Raw genomic sequence first — 25,178 nt, forward strand, 5'->3', positions numbered from 1 at the left:
TATTGCTAATGTCAGAAACATGAGCTGACCAGGACAACGTTTGATCAAAAATGATGCCCAGGTTCTTAACTGTCGAAGAAAAAGGGATAATTGTTCCGTCAAAAAGCACTTTGGGTACCACTATCTCCGACAATTTGGACACAAAGTAGGGACCACCAATGACAATCGCTTGCGATTTCTTTGCATTAACTTTTAGACCAAAATTACAAGTCATTATAGAAAAACTTTAAAATTATAAGAGCTCATTGTCTGTAAATACATACCTACCTACTTATTAACTTTGTGTTAGAATTATCATCACGTGTATGTATAACGCCACCTATCATTGAACTTAGGTCGAGTTATGTAAGTAGGTACTAATAATTAATTATTTATGAATGCCTAACCCTGGTCACATACTGATTATGAATAACGGCAGTAGGAATTACGTAAATAGAGTCAGACCAAGCTAACTTGGCAGCGAATATATATTTGATAGCACAGACTGTGCTAGTGTTATTTTGTACGTCAATCCATCGTCAATCTATGAAATTATGACGTTTATTTTAAAACTTGCACAGTACGTACGTGCTATCAAAATCGCTGCCAAGTTACCTTGGTGACCTTGGTCTGACTCTATATGAATAAACACATTAAATATCGCGGCTATGTCGGTAACTTTTCTATGCTTATCAACATTTCGATGTAAAGCTATCAATATAAATTATGCGGTAATGGTTCTGAATTTAAAGGCCCCATTACACAATGGGCCATCGCCGGCCACTTCAAGGGACGCAGCCATGCGGTAGAATGAGATAGCAATATCACTTGCTCCCTCTAACGGATAAATGTGTCCCTTGGAGTGGCCGGCGATGGCCCATTGTGTACTGGGGCCTTAAAGGTCGAAATGTATAAGGTACCTGCCTACCACACCACTTAGTGAATAGGAAATGGTATCTATGCAGAAAAAAAATATTGGAACACTGATCCACTAATCTACTGGCTATGAAGAAGTAAAATCAAACCGAAAACAGAGGATACTCTGGCAGTAAATGTGTAAACCTTTCTGGGCAAAATTTTCATATCATTGATGGATTACTATGAATTCAATCCAATAACCGCTAAGCGGTATAAATACTTGGTCTTTACGTTTTGTTCCTTACGTTTAAAAATAACTGAGTTACCTAACTAAAGACATAAGAGCCCTCACGTAATGACTATAAGAATGTATATATAATCACCTTCGAAAATAAATAACTAAAGAGCATACATACACAAAATTCGTTAACAAGCTAAAAACCTACCTAATAGACCACAGTTTTTATTCTCTGCAAGAGTTTTTCAATGCAAATAAGTATTATTCTAAGTTTATAAAATAATCTTTTATTTAGAAATATATATATAGTTGTCTAAGGATTAATTGAAAGATTTGTGAACCCCTTATGTGAATGTTTTATATGTATCTACCTACATGTAATTGCAATACCCTTGTCTTGTAGGGTGACATGTTACTATTGTAACTATTGTACCTAGAGTAAGACCTGTACACCAACATGTGAACAAAAAATAATATTCTATTCTAAATAGCCCAGTTTTGTTTGAAAGAATAGTCGTGTTATTGTTCAGTTAATAAGTTCCGACATTTAAGGTAGGTAATTAATATTCTCAAGCGAGAGTTGTTTTGGACATTGAATTAAAGCTGGTTTTAGACTACACTAAGTATTTCTAAGAACCCTAGCCGGGCGGCGTAATCAAATTTAGAAGGCACTTAGTCACCAACAATAGTATCGGATAGAACAACATTAGTACAAAATAGAGACATTATATCAACAGTTTGCTTTCAAAAGTACTTGTCTTCCACCCTGTAATTTTTTTACATGCCTGCATGTAGAGTAGAGACTTTGGTACAGGCATATCTCTTTTTATAAAGCTTTCAAAGAATGGTAAATTAGGTAAATACTTTTGACACATGGTCTCATCCGCTATGCTACTAAATATATTGATGCAGACTGTTGTCACGAAAAAAATGTGTAAAATGGGTTCGTGGCAAATTGCTTGGCCGTGGTCATCATGTTATGTAACAAGAAAAAAATACTTGGCCGAGGCGGATTATGTCATTGTATTTATGCTGGTCAACCAAATTTTGTCAGTAAAAAAAGGCGCGAAATTCAAATTTTCCATGGGACGATATCCCTTCGCGCCTACATTTTTCAAATTTGCCGCCTTTTTCTACTGTCAAGATCTGGTTGACCAAGTATACTTACTCTACTCAATATGATAAACTTTGACTAGTTATAAGCTAATTTACCTACAATATCGAGAATATGGAACTAATCCTGTCCTTTTCTCTCTTATACAGAATTTAAATCACGATAATGCGACAACAGAACATGTATGTTGTACTGTACCATATGGTGCAGTATAGTTCAAAAGAAACGTAAGCATCATTACAACTGGACGAAACTTACACCGTTTCGCTTGCGAATTAGCAGTAGCTCATTCCATAGGTACTAACTTCAGACCAGACAGGTTATTTCCATTACTTACAGAGCATATAGCTTCAGGCAATCAATATACCTTGACGTTGAGTTCCGAGATAACTAAACGTGATCAGAGTCCACGCTTACCTATACTATTTAATTTTCATCTAAAATGATGTCTGAACCAGTAGCCAGTCACAACCTACATTCAGTACCGATAGCGAGTTAAATCGGACATGACGCTCTCGGCCGGTGACAATATAACCTGCTCATTCGCATTTTATAAAATAAATTAGACTTTTTTCTTAAGTAAAATAATGTATAAATTTGTCTTCTAAACAATGCTTTAGCATTGAGATGTGCTTACGTTTTAATCAATTCTATTTTTAAATGTATTGAGCTGTGCGTGCGCGACATTGTTTACACGCGGTTGTTATGGTATGGTATGTAGGTACCTATCTATGTTATGGTCTCAATAATGTTTTCGCAAATTGTTTGAACTTTTGCACCGAGTTTTGGATTTTTAAAGGTAATAATCTATTTTGCTATATTCTTCTATATAAATAAGTATTTACCTTTTAAGTTGAAGTAGGTATTAGGTTTATTACGAGACGATTTGGTAGTCTTTATTATATACCTACTCTGATTTGTCAGAGAGTTTTCGTGATTAAACAGGTGATACGTGTAGGTATATGATTTGCCGACGCTTTGCTTTGGATTTACTGAGGATATTAAGTTGCTGCCAATGTGCTACCGGCAATAAGAGTAGGGTTGCCAGATGGTCGGGATTTGGCGGGATTCTCCCGATTTTTAGCATGTGTTCCCGATTGCACGCTATAAAACAATAATTTCAAGTTCCGAACTGTCGTCGAGCGAGCGAGCGACCCGTGTCGAGCGCGTCAGCATTATAAAAACGTCTATGGGCAGAGCAGCTGACGTAGTGCCAATAATGTAAAGTATCGTTGTTTTTAATACAATTACTTTAATTTGAATGTTTTTTTTCCAACTTAAGTCTCAAAATCCCGAAAAATTGATATTTTTTCCCGATAATAGCGCCTTTCCATCTGGCAACCCTAAATAAGAGGTACAGGGTTATTAAGCAAGCAATTGGCATTTTCATTGAACTCTATTTCCTCAGTAAGAAGGGTGACTTTTTCGCACTAATGTCGGTTGAATGTTCAGAGCGTAGACACAATACCAACGTAGTTCGCCATACACAATAATTTATATTTGATTGTGACTACGATCCAGGCCCGAGATTAAAAAAAAACCTGCACATTATACAAAGTAATATGTGACTGAGCTTAACATCAATACTTAATAACAAAAAACATAAGCTTTATAGGAATCACCTGTCTTTGTAATATACGTACTTACTGGAGTCATACTTATATTTAGGTATATAATAATCAACGCAATTTTTATATTTTATAGGATTATTATAATAAAAATGCAAAGGGTAATTGAGAATAGCAATTACTATTTCTTAAATGTTAGTAGTTATTGTGTATGAGTCATGTAATAATTTTAGGAACCAAGCAATGTTGTGTACCTATATAGCTACATTACATCCACAGTTATAAGTAAACACCGACAAGAGACTAGTTAGTGCAAAACGACTGGCAAGACACCATCGATTGCGGTTACGTAAATCTTCATAACGATAACGTATTTAAATAGGACTTTGATTTCTAACCCTGTTAGGGTTTACTGTACTCTACATTCAAATTTTGATCATAATATGATTTCCTAGCAAACCCTAAGCGGGTTGTTATTAGATTCGTCTTTATGTGGTGTAAAATAAGGTGTCAAATAATTATTCAATTAGTCATATATACATATGTACGTACCTTTAGATATGACTGAAAACTTTTCACAACAATGAATTTGACCGATTTAATATCTCAAAAGCTTTTTCTAAATGTGTGTTGTGCTGAGAGATAAGCTACTGCTTATCTGTTGTAGCTACTGTTCAGTTGTCCATGTTTGCGATATCTGTGAGTTCCTGTAATTAGTTCTGTACGTATTGCTATTTAAAAAAAGTTCAATGTATCGTTTACACAGCTGTTGGAATTCATTGAACAATAAAAAATAAAACCGGCCAAGTGCGAGCCGGACTCGCGCACGGAGGGTTCCGCACCATCAACAAAAAATAGAGCAAAACAAGCAAAAAAACTGTCACCCATCCAAGTACTGACCCCGCCCGACGTTGCTTAACTTCGGTCAAAAATCACGTTTGTTGTATGGGAGCCCCACTTAAATCTTTATTTTATTCTGTTTTTAGTATTTGTTGTTATAGCGGCAACAGAAATACATCATCTGTGAAAATTTCAACTGTCTAGCTATCACGGTTCGTGAGATACAGCCTGGTGACAGACGGACGGACGGACGGACGGACAGCGGAGTCTTAGTAATAGGGTCCCGTTTTTACCCTTTGGGTACGGAACCCTAAAACATAACGCATGTAAAGGAAATTTTGTGTGTACAATTTATTTTTTTGCTCTTTCAGAATTCATGGGCGTTTAGAACACCAGAGAGCATGTTTAGCTGATGTGCGAAAAAGAAAGGAAAGTAGAGATGACGATAACTACTCATAAGAATCGGAGGATTCAGTACCTGGCGGCCTTTTCGGGTAAGTTGACGTAAAGTAAAACACATGATTACTAATTACTTAGATGAGACAAATGAATGCTAGGGCCAAATAGAAGTATAGACGGTCAACCAAATCTTGTCAGTAGAAAAAAGCGCGAAATTCAAATTTTCTATGAGACGATATTCCTTTCGCGCCTACATTTTTCAAATTTGCCGCCTTTTTATACTGACAAGATCTGGTTGACCAAGTAGGTATATATATAGATTTTACGGTATTAACCAATATAGTACTATGCCTTATGGGAAACTGTCGAAGAGATAGTTCAGATCCGGAAACCGCTTCCAACTTTTAGTATGTTGTTGGGCATGGTATTGGGTCTCCAAAACTGCCGGGAGACAGTGGCGCCGGCCATCTACTTCAGCGGAATGACGTCATAAAAATGACTCCCGCCTCGTTGCGAATATTGCATATTGCACCCAAACTATGCATTGCACATACACGTGTGGGGTATTAAATGAAAGCCAATTAAATATACTACATTTAATTTGTACAGTGTGTACCGAAATAAACGACAGTTTAAGAGAAATTTACAAACAAATAAAAATGATGTAAAAAAATATTTTGATTATTTGGGTTTTACAACCGAACCAAAAGTAGGACGTTAAAGCAATGTACTACAACATTAAAGATGGCGTCTCGAGCCATACACTGATAAAAAAAAATCCAAATTTGTCCAAAAATGTGGAAATTATGCAACAAAATGTAGGTATTTGCCAGTACAAATGCATTAAAGTTAAAAAAATCGAAATTGCTCATTTTCAGGATAATCCGCATAAGCATCTAGTATGTTATTAGCAATATGACCTGGATTCTAAAACCGCCGGGAGACCATCTCTATTGTCTCTGAGTAACGAATAATGACGTCATACAGATAATCACGACCGAAATTCGCAAAATGTAAATTATAACTATACCATGAGTCATACATACACGTGTGCTACATCAAACAAAAGGTTATTAAATATATTATGATTCGTTCATACATTATTTATTAAAACATTGTATAGTTTAAGAGCCACAAACAAAGAAAAAACACTCTTTATGAAAAAAGTTCATATATATATTTTATAGCTCAACTAAAAACGTTATAACAATGTTGCGTATATCATTAGAAAACACAGTTATTCAGGTTTAGGTTACCGCTTAAATTTTTGATTTCCATCAACAACTAAGAAAGTTATGCAAAAATAACTAAAGCGCGCCAACAATTCTACCTACAACGGGCTCATATCATGCAACTACAGTCCTAAGTATCGGGCAAGCAATGAAAGTACATAACGTCAACAACCCCAACCCCAACACCGAGACAATTCTAACAACCCCAAATACAATTAGTTTACGTTGTTTAACACAGAGTTCCTATGGCCACCTCCTGTCTCCATAATCAGATCAGCTCATCCGATTTACAACTTACTGCAAGATTTCAGTTCAATCGGAAATCGGGAAATGGGTCAAATTTTGCTTCCAAGACTAGACGGTAGACCTACACTAACTAATCATACGATTTTATTGACTGTCGGTTAGGTGTGGTAACATGGAATACGGGTGAAATTTGATAATGATACTTTGAACGTTTAAAATTTTTTCAAATCACTAAAATTGTTTTGAAAAATTTATCAATATTCCGTATCATTGACATGCTTAGTACCTGGTCTATATTATTATTACTTATTTAGCAATTTGTTTCATTACAGTGTCTCTGGCTTCTTTGACGCTGGGCATCTCATCCGCTTGGCCCACGCCGGTGCTACCAAAGCTAAAGACAGGCGGTTTTGAAATCAGCGATGTAAGTGCAGTGCAGTATTCGCTATATGTGCACGACTGGTGCTGCCCTCATTTTGTCGGACTTTCTACTTTAAATCTTATGGAGTAAAATTAGTTCAAGCGGCTGCCGCTAGTACTAATCTCGGACATTGCATAAGATTACCTGTGTTTGTGACGATCAGCGCCACTTCCCCCTCCACCGACTTCGCACCTTCCCAATAGCTCGTGTTATAAGCGATCGCATACTTTTTGCGACAATCAAGCTAGAGTCCAAGCTAACTCTGCAACGACTTGGCAGCGACAAAGTGTGGCGACTAGATACGTCACATTTTCATAGGAATCACACGTTTATGGTGGCGCTTTTACACGTTGTTGCTTGCCAAGTCTATGCAAAGATAGTTTAAGTATATTGGCATTCCTAACATATTGAAATATTTAACTTTTTCTTTTTATAGCATTTCAGTATTTTCAGTACATATAATTTATACATCGTTCTACCATAAGTTCGTTTGATTTGTTTTATGTTTAATGGCGGTAGGCTCACAACTGTCATCTTTTAATTATATACTTGATTTATTTATTTTCCTCTATGTGTTAATTTTTGTCTTTATTCCAAGGATCTGTAACTGCCATGCGTGTCTTTGTGCTGTTTTGCTGCAAACATTTTCTTTGTGCGATGCGTCTAAATTTTACTTACAGCTTTTTTATTTACCTACTGACACCAGACTTATAACATAATATTATTTCTCCAGAGATATAGTTTCGTAATCGATTGATTTAGCTTTAGATGACGGTCTTCCCAACCAAAAATTTGATATTCCTAATACTGTTTCCTCCACATTGGCTTTATGTAATACTTAATTACAGTGTTAAAACTCGTACTTTTATTTATACAGTTCTACGTCCTACATTAATGAGGACCTAATAGATATGTACAGCTCGCAGACATTTTAGCTGTCGGAATTTCATACATATAAATCGAGCCTGAACCGAGGGCCGCGTATTGCTGTGTTCGTCAAATGCATACGTATATGTAAAGGGAAGTGCTAAATAATATTACAGTTTTTCTATCTATAATTATTCCTGTTTCAGGCCGAAATAGGCTGGATGATGGCGATGTCGTCACCAGGTTTCATAGTGGGCAGCCTGGTCACTCGGTTCTTCGCCGACAGGTTCGGTCGGCGAGCATCAGTCCTGATCAGCGCGTGCCCCATCGCCGTCGGCACGGTAAAGTCTTGTAAACAAATAGGTAGCCACTTTCTTAGCGACTGAAATACCTGTGTTTTATTGTGAACATCCAAAACACGTTTCGATATGCTGACGTGAATGAAATTGGCTTCTTTATTCAAAGCCCAAAATCTATTTTACAAGCTTTTATTTAGTTTCACCTGTCCCGTTGTCTGTCTGTAATCAAATCTTGCAAGTTAAATTTGATCCAGTTCCCGATTTCCGATTGAGATGAAATTTTGCATACCTACCGATGTAAGTCGGGTGACAATGCAATATTATGGTGCAAGTTATTAAGAACTCTGTGATGAAACATCGCAACCTAATTGTGTTAGGGGGTTTTAGAATTGTCTCGCTGAATATTAGTTGTCTGTCGTAAGAAAAGTACAGTCAGCGATAAAAGTTTGTACCAAAAATGAAATTTTTGCCAAAAATTTATTTCTACTCTGATGACGGATTGTGCGGCCTAATACCTGTACATAAACCAATACAGAAGAATTAAATTTTGCCCCTTTTACATGCCCCACTTATACGTACAGTTTTTTCTTTAATGATGCATTTAATGCCGTGCGTTTTGCCCTTAATTTTAAATCCGGTGAACATCTTAGAAAATGTATAGTTAGTTCCTGCGTTGTCCAATTATTAGTACCTACAACAAATCTCGTTTGCTTTTCAGTTAGTGGTAGCGTTCGCTCTTAAGGCTTGGCTGCTCTACTTGACCAGGTTTCTATGGGGAGCAGGAACAGGGATGGTTAGCACAGTAAGTAATATTTACCCATATTTTTAGCTAAATGTATAGAATACCTAATAGTTTCTGCCCGCGGAATGATGATGATAATGATTGATAAAAAAATGGAATCTTGAGCGTTGCGAGGGTTTCAAAGCACGAGGGTTAAACACAATTTGCCCCCGAGTGAAACACAAAATTTTGCACCACACCAACTCGAAGAAAATATTAACTGTAAGATATCAAACAAAATCAAATCAAATTCAAATTAATATTATTAAATTTTTAGTCAATTCTACCAGCAAACATAAGAAAACAACTCAAAATTTGAATTTGATTACTTTGCCTCACATGTGAATAAAATACAACTTTGCTATCAGTTTTTAAACAATCAAGAGAGCCAGTTGGTGTGGTGAAAAGGACTTTTTTAGGGTTCCGTAGCCAAATGGCAAAAAACCGGAACCCTTATAGATTCGTCATGTCTGTCTGTCTGTCCGTCTGTCTGTCCGTCCGTATGTCACAGCCACTTTTCTCCGAAACTATAAGAACTATACTGTTGAAACTTGGTAAGTAGATGTATTCTGTGAACCGCATTAAGATTTTCACACAAAAATAGAAAAAAAACTATAATTTTTTGGGGTTCTCCATACTTCGAACTGAAACTCAAAAAATTTTTTTTCATCAAACCCATACGTGTGGGGTATCTATGGATAGGTCTTCAAAAATGATATTGAGGTTTCTAATATCATTTTTTTCTTAACTGAATAGTTTGCGCGAGAGACACTTCCAAAGTGGTAATATGTGTGTCCCCCCCCTGTAACTTCTAAAATAAAAGAATGATAAAACTAAAAAAATATACGATGTACATTACCATGTAAACTTCCACCGAAAATTGGTTTGAACGAGATCTAGTAAGTAGTTTTTTTTAATACGTCATAAATCGCCTAAATACGGAACCCTTCATGGGCGAGTCCGACTCGCACTTGGCCGCTTTTTTTAGCTTGAAGTTTAATTTTGGCTTGCTCAAAAAATAACTTTGCAACCTCGCCTAATAAAATACCTGTTACTTTCCAGTTGGTGCCAATGTATATAGGAGAAATATCAGACTCTGAAGTGAGAGCCACGCTGTCGCTGTTCACGCGCGTGATGTTCAACTTGGGTAGCCTCCTGGTCATGAGCGTTGGTATGTTCGTCTCCTACGAATGCCTCAACTACATGCTGTTGGTTTTGCCCGGGGCATACTTCGTGGCTTGCCTCTGGATACCAGAGTCACCTTATTATCTGTTGAAGAGAGGAAGAGTGGGGGAGGCGAGAACAGCGTTGATGAGACTTCGACAACGGAAGGATGAGGTTCTTAATTTATTTGTATATTATACACTATTTATTGGTACCAAGTAGACAATATCTGGGCCGCGTATTATAAGTTCAACTTCTACAAACGGCCAACTAACTTTTAACTTTATGAAATGCGAATTGCTGCAGGAGTAAGCCGTAATCTGGCCGTAACACATTACAATTACTGAGAAATACTCGTAACTATATACCGTAAGATATAATAATCTTAAATACGTAAGTAACGAAATAAAGGATTTATTTAGATTTTGAATGTTAAAACTTAATTTGATTTGATGTTTTCATATCTAAGGTGTTTATTTATGTTTAGATACATACATTATTGTTTCATTTTAATAAATATTTATCTCTAATTATTACCTACACCGCCATTAATTAAATAGGTAAATCACTCTGTGATCCTAACACATTCATTCGAGTAGAGATGACACATTTAATCAAAATCATACAAATTGTTAAATTCATGTACATTATTGAAATCCTCAGGAGTTGGAAGACAAGCTGGCTCGGTTGCAGGCCGATGTTCGCAATGAAACTCGCCGCTCCGGCTCGCTAAAGGAACTGATGATTGGTCGACAGTATCGGAAAGCTGTGATCATTGCTGCAGGTATACCTTCCTAAGTATGCCCATTACCTAGACAAACTATCATGGCTCCTCTACACGATGGGCCAACGCCGGCCACTCCAAGGGACGCAGCCATGCGGTAGAATGAGATAGCAATATCACTTGCTCCCTCTAACGCATAAATGCGTCCCTTGGAGTGGCCGGCGTTGGCCCATCGTGTAGAGGAGCCATCAAAGGTATAACGTTGAGTCGTAGTTGTCTTAAAGATGTAATTTTGTTATTATTATCAAACTCCACCTGGCTACCCGGTCAGTGTTGTCAGAGGGCCCACCACGGACACCGAAGTTCGCAAATTGCGGCAATTTTTATCTGTCACTCTAATTACGCCTTAGTTGGAGTAAAAGAGAAAGATGCCCGCAATTTTTGAACCAGGGTTCGCGGTAGGCCCTCTGTATTTGAGGGCGCCATCTCGCGGCTATATAAAGTAACGGTTTACCTTCATGAGCACTGCCAAGCACTGCTCACTTTTAAGCCAGTTAGTTCACAAAGTTTCAGCAAGGTGGCTTTTAAAGTTACGAGTACGACTGTGAGTTATGTTTATGTAAAAATGGCCGATTCGCTGAAGCTGGCCTTGAGCTGGCCTGAGTGGGTAGGATAAGTGAACAAAAATAAAATAATTATCTACTAACATGGAAACTTGGTTGGACCGTAGGTGGATATTTTATTTGATTAGGGCAAGTTGTTCAAAATTGAACTTCGCGTGGAATTTTTGTAATACCCTTAGGGCAAGAGTACTAGGGTTTCATTTTCTAATTCCTTTTTAGTAGTAGGTAATAAGTAGTCGTTTTAATGTAATTTATTAATTGAAATAGAATATGTTTTAGTAGTTGGTTAAACAATTATGATAGTTAACGGTGGACTGTCGTATGAGGTGTAATGATGAAAACACGTATTAAAATAATAATTATAAGAGCAAAATATGTAAGACAATTTCAATAAGTGACAATACTGAAACAGAACATAAACAAGAAGTATGAAGGATTGACAAAAATTAAGAAGTCGCCCCAGCAGCTAGCAAATCAAGGTTCTAGATGTTCTAGTTCTAGATTTAGTAGTTTTAGCTTTGCATTAGTTGTAACTGTTATAAGTCAGTCAAGACTTTTTTTGTTTTTATGTAGTTACCTACACAGATATCATTTTTGCACTGATAATGTAATTAAGTTTTCTTCATTTTAGGTTTGAAAGTGACTCAAATAATGACGGGTTCTATGGCGGTACAACAGTACTTAAGCACAATTCTTGAAGAGAGTAAGATCACCATGCAGATGTCCACGGCCGTTATTGTATTTGGTGCTGTTCGGTTTGTTGTTGGTAAGTTTTTGTATTTCGTGTAGGTACAATCGGCAATTACCTACTGGACAAAAAGTATTCAAAATAGTTTACACGTGGTCTCTGACAATATTACCTACTGACAAACAAACTCTCTGAATAAACAAGTCGTTATATCATTCAGCATACTTCGACCGCTGGTTGAGAATACATTCTTATTAAAAAAATCCCAGCCTTTCCAATAATTAAGTAGCTTGTTTTATTTCTTTTCAGGTATAATGAGCTCCATACTAGTGGACAGAGTTGGCCGTCGCCCCCTGCTTATTTACTCTCTATTAGGCACTGGTGTATCCTTAGCTGCGGTTAGCACATATTTCTTCCTAAAAGATATCCTCGAACTAAGCCAAGAATCTCTAAGCCCTTATGCTTTTATTCCTTTTGCCGGCATAATCAGCTCCACAGTTCTTTCAACGTTAGGCTATAACTCTATTATATTTGTCATCCCAGCCGAAATTTTTCCTTTAAATGTTAAAGCTGTAGCCTTGTCTTCACTTAGCATATTTGGAGGTGTGTGTGGGTTCACCGTAGCCAAGGGATTTCAGGTGTTGCAGAATCTGGCAGGGTTCTGCGCTGTATTCTGGGTATTTGCAGGCGTAGCCTTTGCTGGAGTAATATTTACCATGTTATATGTACCTGAGACAAAAGGGAAAAGTCTAAAAGATATACAGGTTCTCCTGCAGGGAGACTTGTACTATGATGATGGGTCAAAGTTGAATGAAGTTAAAAATGCTAAAAATAATGAATGTGAGAATGAGTTGCAAGAGATAAGTCTGAAGGATGTTAAGTGTTAATAGTTTAATACCTACCTAAGATTAATGTAATATTTTTAAGCAAACCGACAATATATAGTATATTCGTTAAAGTTATTGTCGAAAATTGGATGGACTAGATAGGCCACATATTCAAATACTCAAAAATTTGGTATATAATCTGATCTGATCTATGATACTAGGTTTGATCTCATTATGGCTTGATAATTTTGATATGTATTACCAAACCTTAGTCCGTGTCACCCTTCTGTTATGCAAAACTATCACAGACAACATTATGTACGATAAGCACCGAACGTCAATTTAACTATTTAGCTCAGTGTCAATCTCTTGATAGGTACAACAATTGGTAGGAACTGGAAAGACATGAAACATTTTATACGGGCGTATTAGCGATATTAATAACTAAGTCTGTATGTAAGTTACCCTCGCGTCACTTTGCGGTCCTGTGCCAACGGTTAACCGATATTTCTATGTACCTATGTATTTATTTTGGAGACCTGTATAGATGTTTTGGCATTTATATAAAACTATATACACATAAACGATGTATAATGTAGGTAAGTACTTAAACTAAGTTTTCTATTTGTTTTATACGAAGATGCTAATAAATTGTTGTATTGACAATATCAATGTGTTTAATTTGACTAGGTATACAAAAATATAATATTCAATGTAATTAAAGAAGTGTTTCGTTATATTACAACGATATAAGGTTAAGGTACCTACAAAAGTTTAATATTTGACGTCGTCTTTTTAGATTAGTATACACCTATTACATACATATAAGTATAACACGAGTACCTTTTCATTAGACTTAGAGGTTTTATTAACATTTACCCTGGTAGCAGCTCCCTTTGCTTTGTATTCCAGAATTTAATTTTCTCTAGGCAAATAGAAGGCAGAAGAACATTTAATATCCAGTTGGTAATTAATAAACGTATGTACCTACTTGTTTGAGGTAACATTATATACATTTAGAGTTATTAGGCAGTTCTGCCGTGCAGTACTTAAACAACAGTAAGTGCTACTTTTGCGATTTTTTGTTTTTTCTTGATCTTGGACCACCATGTCAAGACGCACACATGTATATAGTCCACGTGCGATTATGACAATGGGAACATATAAAAATCGAATCATCCATGTACAGTAAATCAGAAGAATTTGGTAAATTATTGACGTAAAACTAACTAAACTGCCGTAATAAAGTTGTCGGCTGTGAATTTTGAGACTTTACTGATTAAAATACAGTAAAGGTGTCACGATAATCCTAAATTAACTAGTAAAGGGAAGTTAATACACCAAAAACTGTTTAAAATGCAGTACAATATAAATGTTCTAAAATATTTGTACTGTGTTTGAAATGTTATTGTATTTTCAGCATAATTACTAATTAAAATGCAGTAATAATATTCCTCACTATAATTTAAGTGGTTGAACAGTCGTAAATAAGAGAGCAAAATACAACCTAAAGTACAGTACTAAGCTCATTTTTACTGTGATTTAAACTGTCGTTTGGATATTTTCAAATATGTTTACTGCAATCGTGACAGCGATTATATAATAAGAGAGAGAGGATGAATAAGTGTGATTTACTTCAACAACAAGAGTTAAGCTAGCTTTCGTCTGATAAATAATAATTATTGTTTTTCAAGGCGCGCCTTGGCCGAAATAACAAAAACAAATAGTAGTTTACTTTAAAACAACTTGTGATGTACCTACCTATCCAACCATATAATTAAATAAATATTGTGTGGGAAATTTGATTATTCCGTAATCAGAATAAATTACAAACTAATTTGTTTTTATTATTGGCACGCAAGTTACCTATTTAGGCAACTCGTGATAATTAATAAAGTCATGTAGATAGTTACTCAATTTTTGCTTGGTCTAACATACCTTAAGTCTGTAATAGCGAGGTACCCCTCTACAGTTAATTTCAGCTAGGTCATTAAAATATGTATCAAAGTTTGCGCATACATATTATGCCTATATCATTATCATTTTTATAATGCTACGTAATTAGAAGTTTGACGACTAATAATTACAGATATTCAAAACAGGCTGTCATGAGCCACGCGTGATGGTGATGAGATATTTCCAAAGATCGAGAGCTCTCAAAAACGATCCTTAGGTCTGTTATTAATTGCATAACGCAGTTCTATAAATTGATTAATAATAAGTTTCCACTTATAAGGATTAAGTGCCATGGAGAAAAGAAATTACAACTAAGTACTTATTTAGTAAGAGATACCTACTTATTTTAATTTCCCAAGTGTAATACAATTGCCTTTGCCCAGCAGTGGGACCACTAGGGCATAGAATCCATGTATCGATCTCAAATGTATATGTCGGCGACGGATGGTCCCGATGGCGGTGGGCGCGTGGGGGTAGTACCTAGATGTATTACTTCACAGCCAAAATAGTAGGTATGCTACCAACGCATGAAATAAACATTCAGACTCGTTACCCATACTAGTGCCTACTATATTTTAGTACTAAATTATCAAAACGACCAATCACTATTCCAAAATTATTTGAATCAAAATAAAAAGATCACATGAAACCGTTCAAATCTTTATTTTACAAAAGTAAGCTTCTAATGGCACATAAGAAATCAAAATAACACTTGGAATAAAACACTTAGCTAAACGGTTAAAGAACGTGAGAATCTATAAGCTTTCAGCATAATCCTTCAGGTATAAGCCGTCAGGAACGTAGCGAATTAGGCACGAGCTTGGCTAACGTCCGATCTCTAGCGCGGTCCGATCAAGAAGAAGGAAGCCAGTTCCAGCGGCGGAGCCAACCGCTCCCGCCTCCAATTCAAGTTGGTAAACCTGCCTGACCAGTCTACCAACATAACGACAAAAATGCCTGCTCGTGCCTACGTTCACTCAAGATACTACGTCATCTTGACGTTCCAAAGCCTTCTACCTGTCATTTAGTTCAACAATACGCCAAACATTGCTAATCGATTTTATACAGGCGTCTAACTATGAACTGTAATGCTGCAATACGTCTTTCTGATGTCTCGCTCCGACATATATATTAGTCATATAGCCTGACCTGTAATTTATAATTTAAAATATATTTATAATTTTAAATAGTTTTAGTTTAATTTAATTTGTAATGTATGGATCTTGTTATCTGAATTAAATATATATAAATAAATAAATAATTATCAATAAAGTATTAGTATGAGTATGAGTATTTATAAACATACCTTATTTGTACCACGTGTTGGTGTCTCGCAGAACTTAATCAATATATATATATACATATATACTAAGTAAATTACAATAAAAAGTTATGAATACTGTACTTTAGCTTGCAATTAATCCAAGTAGGTAATAGTGTACGAGGGTTGTTTACAGTAATCCGCTTTTTACTGCATTTTATTCTGCATTTATTGTGTTTTTACTTCTTTCCTAGGGTACAGTAAAACTGTAAAATTTTGAAAAATAGCAATAATTTATTCAATCATTGATAAAATACAAAAGTATTCACGTATTCGTATTTCATGTATTCCATGCTATATTTTGACATTCAAGCATTTTGTAAACACTCATCGAGAACACCAAAAAAAAACGGTTTGAAAGGGTTTTTTGCGTTTTTCTCGAAACTCACTTTTTGCACTTACTGTTGTTTAAGTATTGCACGGCAGAGTTGTAGGGACACTAACACCTCAAATCGTATTCTGTACGGATTTTTCAGAATAGGGTATTTGACAATTTTTTTGAATCAGTATCAGTCGATCAGGTTTGTTTTGAGGATTAAATGTCTGTATGGGATCCATTGTCTTAAAGCAATACAAAAGTCACAAATGATGGTCAAAGTCTGGCACCCGTACTTTACTGACGAAACGCTTCATTGAAAATGGCAATATGTACATCGTGACGTCATCATGTAACGTTAGAAGCCGTTTCAATGTATGGAAAACAAGAAAATTGCGATTTGGTCGGTGAAATATTGCGTTTATGTATATGGTTGCCGTACAATATTTTTTTAAATAAAATGTAATGAACCAAATGGTTTTTTTTTCTATTTGGCAGTAAAAAAAAAGATGTTTTTTAAACAACTTGTATTTTTTTATTATTCCCATATATTTTTTAAATTTCCAGTGTATTGTGATAGATTGCTCATTTTCTATCTATTTAACTAGATTTAGTTATAACATTCAACATGATGTGTAAAATACCCTATTGTTCGGTCAAATTGTGAATGGCCAAGCGGTTGGGCGATGTTACTGGGGGCAAAAGAGCTGGAAGCTTCCTCGCTCAACGCATTCGTATCATATAGATTTCGACTAGGAATTTATGTTAAAGGGCTTTTCAGATTCTCATACATCAATTTTCATTATGATCGGGACAAAAATTACGAAAGTTTGCGAGGAAAGACATACGGAACCCTAAAAGGCACGCTGGTTTAATATTATGAGCCTAAAGCGGTTCAATAAGTTCCACGTTATGAGCAAGTGTGTTGAAAATATGATTTTCCTGGCGGGTGTCATTGAGATATGTAATATGTAGCTGCCAGCTTATTAACCAGGCTAATATAAATTACGAGCTCTTTGTAAAGGTTTAATATCCCGAACCAGTGAACCTCTATACATGCTCTATACGGCGTTATTGCCAGAGTGACATGAATACCGTATGAAAATTAAAAAAGTTTTTAGACAATAGAGGACCCTACGTCGGTTGCTATTGTATGTTTTCGTCTTTCTTGCAGGTAGTCACCTAATAAATTGTTATTTTATAATTAGGAACTTTATTATGTTCGTTAAACTTTGCAAATTGATGTTCATTTTAATTCATTAAAATGTGTATAATAAATGAAAAATTACTTTGACATCGGTTTGAAAAGTTTTGCCCTCATATTGCATTCAGTGATTTAAAACTGTTGATAAACTGGTTGCGTAGATAAATTTAATGTGAACCAGTAAAGAGCATACCTATACATCATATAATAAATATATGTACTGACATGATGGAACTCCCAAAGGCATTCAGTTCCGCTAGTAAATAAAACTTCTTGATTTTAGATTTCTGCCAAGTTTCAACGGCGAAGTTGGTAACCTCATAACATTAACCGCAGAAGACGCAGTAACACACTGGCCACTACTGAATTCTAACTTCTGTTTAGCAAAGTTATACAAAATTTACGTCCGCTTAGCTTTTGCGTACTTTGCACAACTTAAGTTTTGTACGACATGTTATATATTTTGAAATATTGAAATATTTTCTTAATATTTTATCAATGATAAAACCATTCCATGCGATTCTCGCTCGTAGAATCGGATTAAACTGGTGTAATCTTTATTTTTAACACCCGAAGTGGTCGTAAAGTATTCGTTTACGGTGAAACGTCGATTTTATAGAGTACCTATTTCCTAATACGAGGTGTTTCGGCGTGGGTGCGGCAGTAATACAATCTTTTATTTATATGTATTCTTTGGAACTGGAGGTTCGCTGTTTGTATAAAAGGTTACGGAGAGGAGAGGCAGTTGTGCACACCGTAAAATATAGCTAAATCTGAAACAACCCTCCGAATATCACTCAAAAATGTGTGTGTTTTTTAATACTATTAATTGGCTGGAGCTGGCACAAAACATGACAGCTATTGTTTGCAGAAAACGAAAGGAAACGCTATTGTCTCTCTATACTTCTTCCCTGCTTCCACATTAGAACGATAGAGACAGATAGCGTTTCGTTTCTCTGCGAACGATTGTCATCTTGACTAGGCCCCCCGGAGTGAAAGCTAGTGTCATTTATTGCATACCTTGCACTTTTGTGAACTGCGTATCATCAGCCAACCTGTCAAGTTCTACTTTTATAATACCTATCTACCTAAAACTCTTGTTGGGTAGGTACTGTAAACTTTTTTATAATATTGGGCATGTTTACGCCACGGGACATTGCACATCGGTGTAACAGGATGCCTGTAAAACGTATAATAAGATCCAATTGGTAACCTGATGTAAAATGCAACACCGATACATAGTTTACAAAATTCTCTGCATCGTATGAAGCTGAGTGTACGAGTATTGGCGGAATTGCCTCAAGGCAAATTTTGCATGGGCAATTGGGCATGTTATAAAATGTAGCAATACGAGTACATAGAAAATTGATAGATTTTCACTTATTATTTTACGTAAACATTTTTTACCTTTGATGAAAGCATTTTTTATAGGCGGTTACGTCCCTTTTTCAGTATAAATAGCTCTTGGTGCATTAGTTACGCTTATAATAATAGTATATAGGAGGCATGGGATTGCATGAGATTAATATAAAATCGATACAATATTTTTAAAATTGGAATACGCCTCCTTCTCCCACGTATACAGGAGGATGAAAAAAGGTCCGTGGTTAATTGTAATGGGCAATGATAACCAAAACCAATGCTGAAAGGAAACTCCAAGATCAATCCAAAGGTCAAGAGTTCACCTGAATAAAGAATGACCAAAATTTGGTACACAATACATACGAGTAGAGCAGTGGTTCCTAACCTTTTCAGTCCGGTTACCCCTATGACTAACTAGGGAACCTGATTTTACCCCTCCTCCCAAGTGGTAATAAAAAATAAAACGTGTACGTTTGTTGTATTGTTAAATTAGGTTAGCTTATCACTCCCGTAAAATACCAGTTTTACCCCTACGGGGGTAATTACCCCCAGGTTAGGAACCTCTGGAGTAGAGGGATTTCACATTTATGCCATACGATCTCTTCTGGAGATACATATTTACTTATAATAGTCCTCTAGTAATACTCTTAAAATGCTGTGTTTGTTTAAATCATTCAATTTATTTAACTTGTTTCTTGAACCTACCCGGGTAGGGGTACCTAGTGCAACATGTCTGGATTATATATTTTGTAATTGTGAATGTATAGATAAGCAAATATTTAACTGTTTTCATTCTGATCATAGCGGTCAAAGGGCTGTTTTCTTAAGCGATATTCATGATACTCCACAAACAATAACATACAGACCCATTACTAGTAGTCGCTTGGAATCATTCAAAAATGAAATTCAAAAAAAATTCTGTATGTTACCATTTTCACATTATAACTGTAATAGTCCGTATGAATATGTTTTTAGTGTAATTCTTTATCATTTTAATCAAAATTTCAAAAAGAAAACTATTAGTGGGTCAAAAACTAGAACAAAGTTGAGTGAATGGGCTACTGCAGGCATTTATAAAAGTAGAAAAAGGCTTTATGAACTTTATGGTGAGAGAGAGCTGAACAAAAATTCTGATTTCCTGGACTATGTAAGGAACTACTCAAAAATCTTCAAAAGAGTGTGTGTAACAGCCAAGAAAAACTATACAAGTTCTAAACTGAAAGTGTCGGACAACAAAGTGAAGACAACATGGAATATTATAAATAGGGAAGCTGGTAAATGTAAATCACGCGATTGTCAAGTCAACATTGTCTCGGATAAACAACTTACCATGTCAAACAACGATGTTGCCTCGGCATTCGAAGATTATTTTTCTAAAATAGCTATTAATACCACGAAATGTCTACATTCATCTTCGTCTCGAGCTCATTCCTTACTTTGCGCTAATGTTAAGAAATGTAATATTAATTTTGAGTTTAGTCAAGTAGATTCAGCAAATATTGTTAAAACATTCAAGTCACTCAATTTAAAGAAAACGGAAGATTTATGGGGAACATCAGTTCGAGTCATTAGTCATGTCATAGACGTAATAGCGCCTTACTTAGCCGTAATTTATATTATTTCAATTTCACAAGGCGTCTTTCCAGATCTTATGAAATATAGTAAAGTCATTCCTCTTTTTAAATCAGGTGACTCGAGTGATATGGCTAATTACCGACCAATATCAATACTTCCTGTACTAAGTAAAGTTTTTGAAAAATTAATGTTAAATGATCTACTGGGTCACTTCAACAGACATACTTTACTTACAAGCAATCAGTTTGGTTTGACAAAGGGCCGTTCCACGACCGATGCTGCTTCGGTACTAATTAAACATATATATAATATTTGGGAAAATTCTTGTGACGCAATTGGCATATTTTGTGATCTTTCTAAAGCATTTGATTGTGTGGTTCATGGAACGCTCATTTTGAAGTTAGAACACTATGGTCTGTCAGAAAATGCCCTAAACTTTATGTCTTCTTACCTTAGCAATAGAACACAAACAGTTGTCGTAAACAAAACCCAGTCTAGCGGAGCTGTAGTCCAATTAGGAGTGCCACAAGGTTCTATTTTGGGTCCATTCCTGTTTTTGGTTTATATAAATGATTTGCCATGTATAGTAGAAAATCTTTGTGAAATAGTTCTTTTTGCTGATGACACATCATTACTTTTTAAGGTTGATCGGAAATCTACCGATTACAGTGTAATTAACAGCACACTCGTTAATGTACTTAACTGGTTTACTATGAACAATTTGCTTCTTAATGCTAAGAAAACCAAATGTATTAGATTTTCTTTGCCGAATGTTAAACCAGTCGATACTAAAATACTTTTGAATAATGAATGCTTAGAGATGGTAGATAAAGCTCTGTTTCTTGGTTTAACATTGGACAAAAATCTACAATGGAGTCCTCATATCGGAACACTAGCTAACAAATTAAGTTCGGCCGCTTACGCCGTGAGGAGAATTAGACAATTGACTAATGTTGAAAGTGTTGAAACAGCTCGCCTTGTTTATTATAGTTATTTTCATAGTGTAATGTCATATGGTATTCTGGTTTGGGGTAAAGCAGCTGACATACAGACTATATTTGTCTTACAAAAGAGAGCCATTCGTTCTATATATAACTTAAGAGCGCGTGAATCATTAAGAGAACTTTTCAAAGAAATTAATATTTTAACTGTAGCTTCCCAATACATATATGATAGTATTATTTATGTTATTAAGAATCTAGACTCCTTCACTAAGAATTCTGATGTCCATAACTTTAACACTAGAAATAAAAATAAGCTTGCTATCAGAAAGTTTCGTGTCCGTAAGGTACAAAAGTCATTCGTTGGGCAATGCATTCATTTTTATAACAAGTTACCTGAGGATTCTTTAAGATTACCCTTTCCAGCTCTTAAGAATTACTTAAAAAAGTCATTGATGTTAAAAGCTTATTACAGAGTCGAGGACTACTTGACAGACAAACATGCATGGTCCAAACCAGAAACTAATAAAAAGTAGTAGCAATTAAAAACATTGTACTATGTATAGAGTTATAGGTGACACAGCTCAGGTAAGCAGGAAAGCACATCAAATATTATATGTTGGTAATTCATAATAATCAATCAGATTTATATAATATGTTTTCCCATTTCTTTTAATATCTTTGTTTTCTTTTCCTTTTGTAAGAATTTGATATGTTTTCTGAAAGAGCTACGAATTTGTATGATTCCATGTACATATGTATATTTTCTAAATCAAATTTCTACTACACCTTATGTGTATAATTGCATGAATTCTATAGTAATTTAAATTGTATTTTTTTTCCTTATTTTCTCGTAATGCATGTTAATTATAAGATGTAATTATTTTTGAAAAGATGTGTCCCGCCGAGTTTGTTGCCGGTCCCATAATGGGATACCCTCCTCCAATTGAGGGGGGATTTAAATCTTCTCGGGGCAGAGGTGTAGGGTTGGAGCCGGTCTACCTAGCTTTATTTGACGTTCATAAGCGCATTGTAATTATGCCTACTTGAATAAACTATCTTTTATCTTTATTTTTATCTTTATATTTATTGAAGAAACTTGTGATAATAAACTCCTTATTAACTAAATACTTATACTTACTTAACTTGAAGCAGATGGTCCTGTGTTCGAATCCGGTTAGGGCATTTATTTGTGTGATGCTGATGAGCACAGATATTTGTTCCCGAGTCATGGATTTTTTCTATGTTTTTAAAAAGTATTTATAGTAAATAAGTAAATACTATTTACATTTCATAAAAAAAACGGTTGACCCATTAAAGGCCATTTTTTAAACTTCTCTTCTTGTTAAATAAACGTAACTGGACGCACGTGGCCTGAGTCCCACGGAATCCTAAGGAATCCTCCATTACCTAAGCGTGCCTGTCTTATTAGATGTTTCGGTCCAAAAACTGTAAAAAAACCTAATGATGTTAAATATTTCGGTACAAATTACTATCAAATATTCTGGTACAAACTTCTAACTCGTAACTTCTACGCTGTACAAAGTTTGAGTGCTCCATATATGTTCGCACCGGAAAGGATCGCAATAATTTGTTTAATAAAGTGCTTAACTGCAGTAATCCCGCCATACAACAGACTTATGTTTGTTGGAAATATATTGTCTATGCCGTACATAGTCTGTGAATTTGTAATCTGTGGTCCGCCCCTCTTTCTCTATGGCTCCCAGATCAAGCAGCCGTGTAAGATTGTGTCGTCCATTAATTTGTGTTTTTACATTTAAAACTCATACAAACTTATTTTAAATAATTGCTTGCTATCTCAAAGTAAATTGATGTATAGTACGATATTAATGTGAGATTAATATACGCACTCATATGCCATTGGCGTTATTCATTTACCGTGATCTCGGTTAGTCCCTCGCCTGCTTCCCTGTGCCCTTGCTCCTCATATCTCCAACAGTTTAACAAGGCTTATAGGATTATAAATGGTAATATAAATAATTATACTCAGGTTAACACGTCTATCCTTTAATTAGAGTAAATTATGTTAATTATGTGTTAGCGTTTTGCATAATGCGGTAAAGACCACAAACGGTCTGGGATCTATTAAGGTGAAGCATTGGCTCGACGGTATTAGAGCCACTTTAAGAAAATGGATTATGGTGTCTTAAGTAATTAATTGAATCAGGCCTAACTTTTCGGAACTCTGTAACAAATTGATTAAAGAGACCTTTCATTGGTTGATAAGCGACAATGAGTTACAATCACTTATTGTCGCTAACTAATTAATACCTTTCATTGGTTAACTAGCGATTACTTTTTGCATGCAATTAATTTGCCTTTTACTTAAGTAAGATGTTATGCGGTCTTACGAATTTTGCGCACCAAGCATAGTCCCCAGCTTTCACCGAGTAGGTAAAATAATTAAATTTTGCAAGATAAGTAATAAGTTGGATACTGATGTTGCTCTTATCTCTTTGTTCAATAACGGATAACTGGGGCGAGGTCATCATTTATTCGCGAAGTTTTTGTGAGCTTTTGACAGCCTTTATCGGTTTATTAAGTTAATCAAAAGTTGCCCGGAAATTGGTGCGTTAACGAAGTTAAATTTCAACCATGTTATCGCTGTAAACATACATATATGTAAATACTGTGTGAATTTTATTGCTTCATATTCGAATTGATCTACTCAAAGAAAAGAGGATACGCAATAGGTAACATAAAAAAGGGAAGAATTTTATGATTTTTTAAAATAATAAAACATTACCCGCAAACGAAACTGTCGCCTAGAAAGCTTAGGTTAAGGCTCCGTTAACGATTTTAGAGCCAAAATGTAAAATTGATATATTTAGTCGTTGAAATTGTACTCCTTTTGTTACGTAATATCTAAATAACAAGTATTGGTTTCTATTAACACGACTTCTCATCTTGCCTTTTAATAATAAGGTCCCGAGCGTGCGTCACCGGCAATATATGACGAGAAGGGGCAGTTTTTAAAAATTCATCAAAAAATTATAGTTACAAATTATAAAAAATTATGTATAAGAACAGTTTCAGGAAATGTTGTAGATTGTTTAAGTATCTAAATTATGTTGAAATTAAGTCGATTTTCACGAAAAATGTTCACTTGTTTTGTAGTAATTTGTGGTGAAAATTGATTTCGTCTAACTTTCATTTACTCTTGTTCAATATCATATAACAAAAAAATGTAGTCTATGCAAGTTGGAGTACAGGACATTTCCAGTAAAATGTTTCAGTGTCAGTGCAGGCTCTATATGTCTCGTATTCATCCATGAGTAATATTCAGATTAAAATAAGTTTTTGGCAGAAATTTCATTTTTGGTACAGGCTTTTATCGCTGACTGTACTTTTCTTACGACAGACAACTAATACTCATCGAGACAATTCTAAAAACCCCTAACACAATTAGGTTGCGTTGTTTCATCACAGAGTTCATATGGCCACCTCCTGTCTCCATCATCAGATCAGCTCGACAGTACCATAATTTGTATTGTCATCAGAACTACATACAGCTGCCGATTTTCATGACGCTGCGATCCTTGGAAGATGGTTAAATTAGTTACCTTAGATTCCATTACATAGTTAGTTACATACAGGTCGACCTAATAAAAGCT

General features: G+C 35.4%; 1 protein-coding gene across 1 annotated transcript; it reads left to right on the plus strand.

The window, feature by feature from the left end:
• The first annotated feature begins 2,936 nt into the window (after positions 1–2,936).
• LOC134651159 (facilitated trehalose transporter Tret1-like) lies at positions 2,937–12,937 on the plus strand. The gene is made up of 9 exons (XM_063506196.1): positions 2,937–2,988; positions 4,969–5,091; positions 6,807–6,898; positions 7,969–8,103; positions 8,780–8,863; positions 9,905–10,180; positions 10,670–10,790; positions 11,985–12,119; positions 12,351–12,937. Exons 2-9 carry the CDS (start codon positions 5,010–5,012, stop codon positions 12,926–12,928), a joined length of 1,503 nt encoding a protein of 500 aa, XP_063362266.1. The 5' UTR covers positions 2,937–2,988; positions 4,969–5,009; the 3' UTR covers positions 12,929–12,937.
• The last annotated feature ends 12,241 nt before the right edge of the window (positions 12,938–25,178 follow it).

This window comes from Cydia amplana, chromosome 9, assembly GCF_948474715.1.
Source record: "Cydia amplana chromosome 9, ilCydAmpl1.1, whole genome shotgun sequence".
NCBI classification, from domain to species: domain Eukaryota; kingdom Metazoa; phylum Arthropoda; class Insecta; order Lepidoptera; family Tortricidae; genus Cydia; species Cydia amplana.

Coding starts and splice junctions, on each gene's coding strand:
- LOC134651159 (XM_063506196.1), top strand. CDS start 5,010: ATGTGCGAAAAAGAAAGGAAAGTAGAGATGACGATAACTACTCATAAG. Junction 6,899..7,968: donor GCGGTTTTGAAATCAGCGAT/GTAAGTGCAGTG, acceptor TTCCTGTTTCAG/GCCGAAATAGGCTGGATGAT. Junction 10,791..11,984: donor AGCTGTGATCATTGCTGCAG/GTATACCTTCCT, acceptor TCTTCATTTTAG/GTTTGAAAGTGACTCAAATA.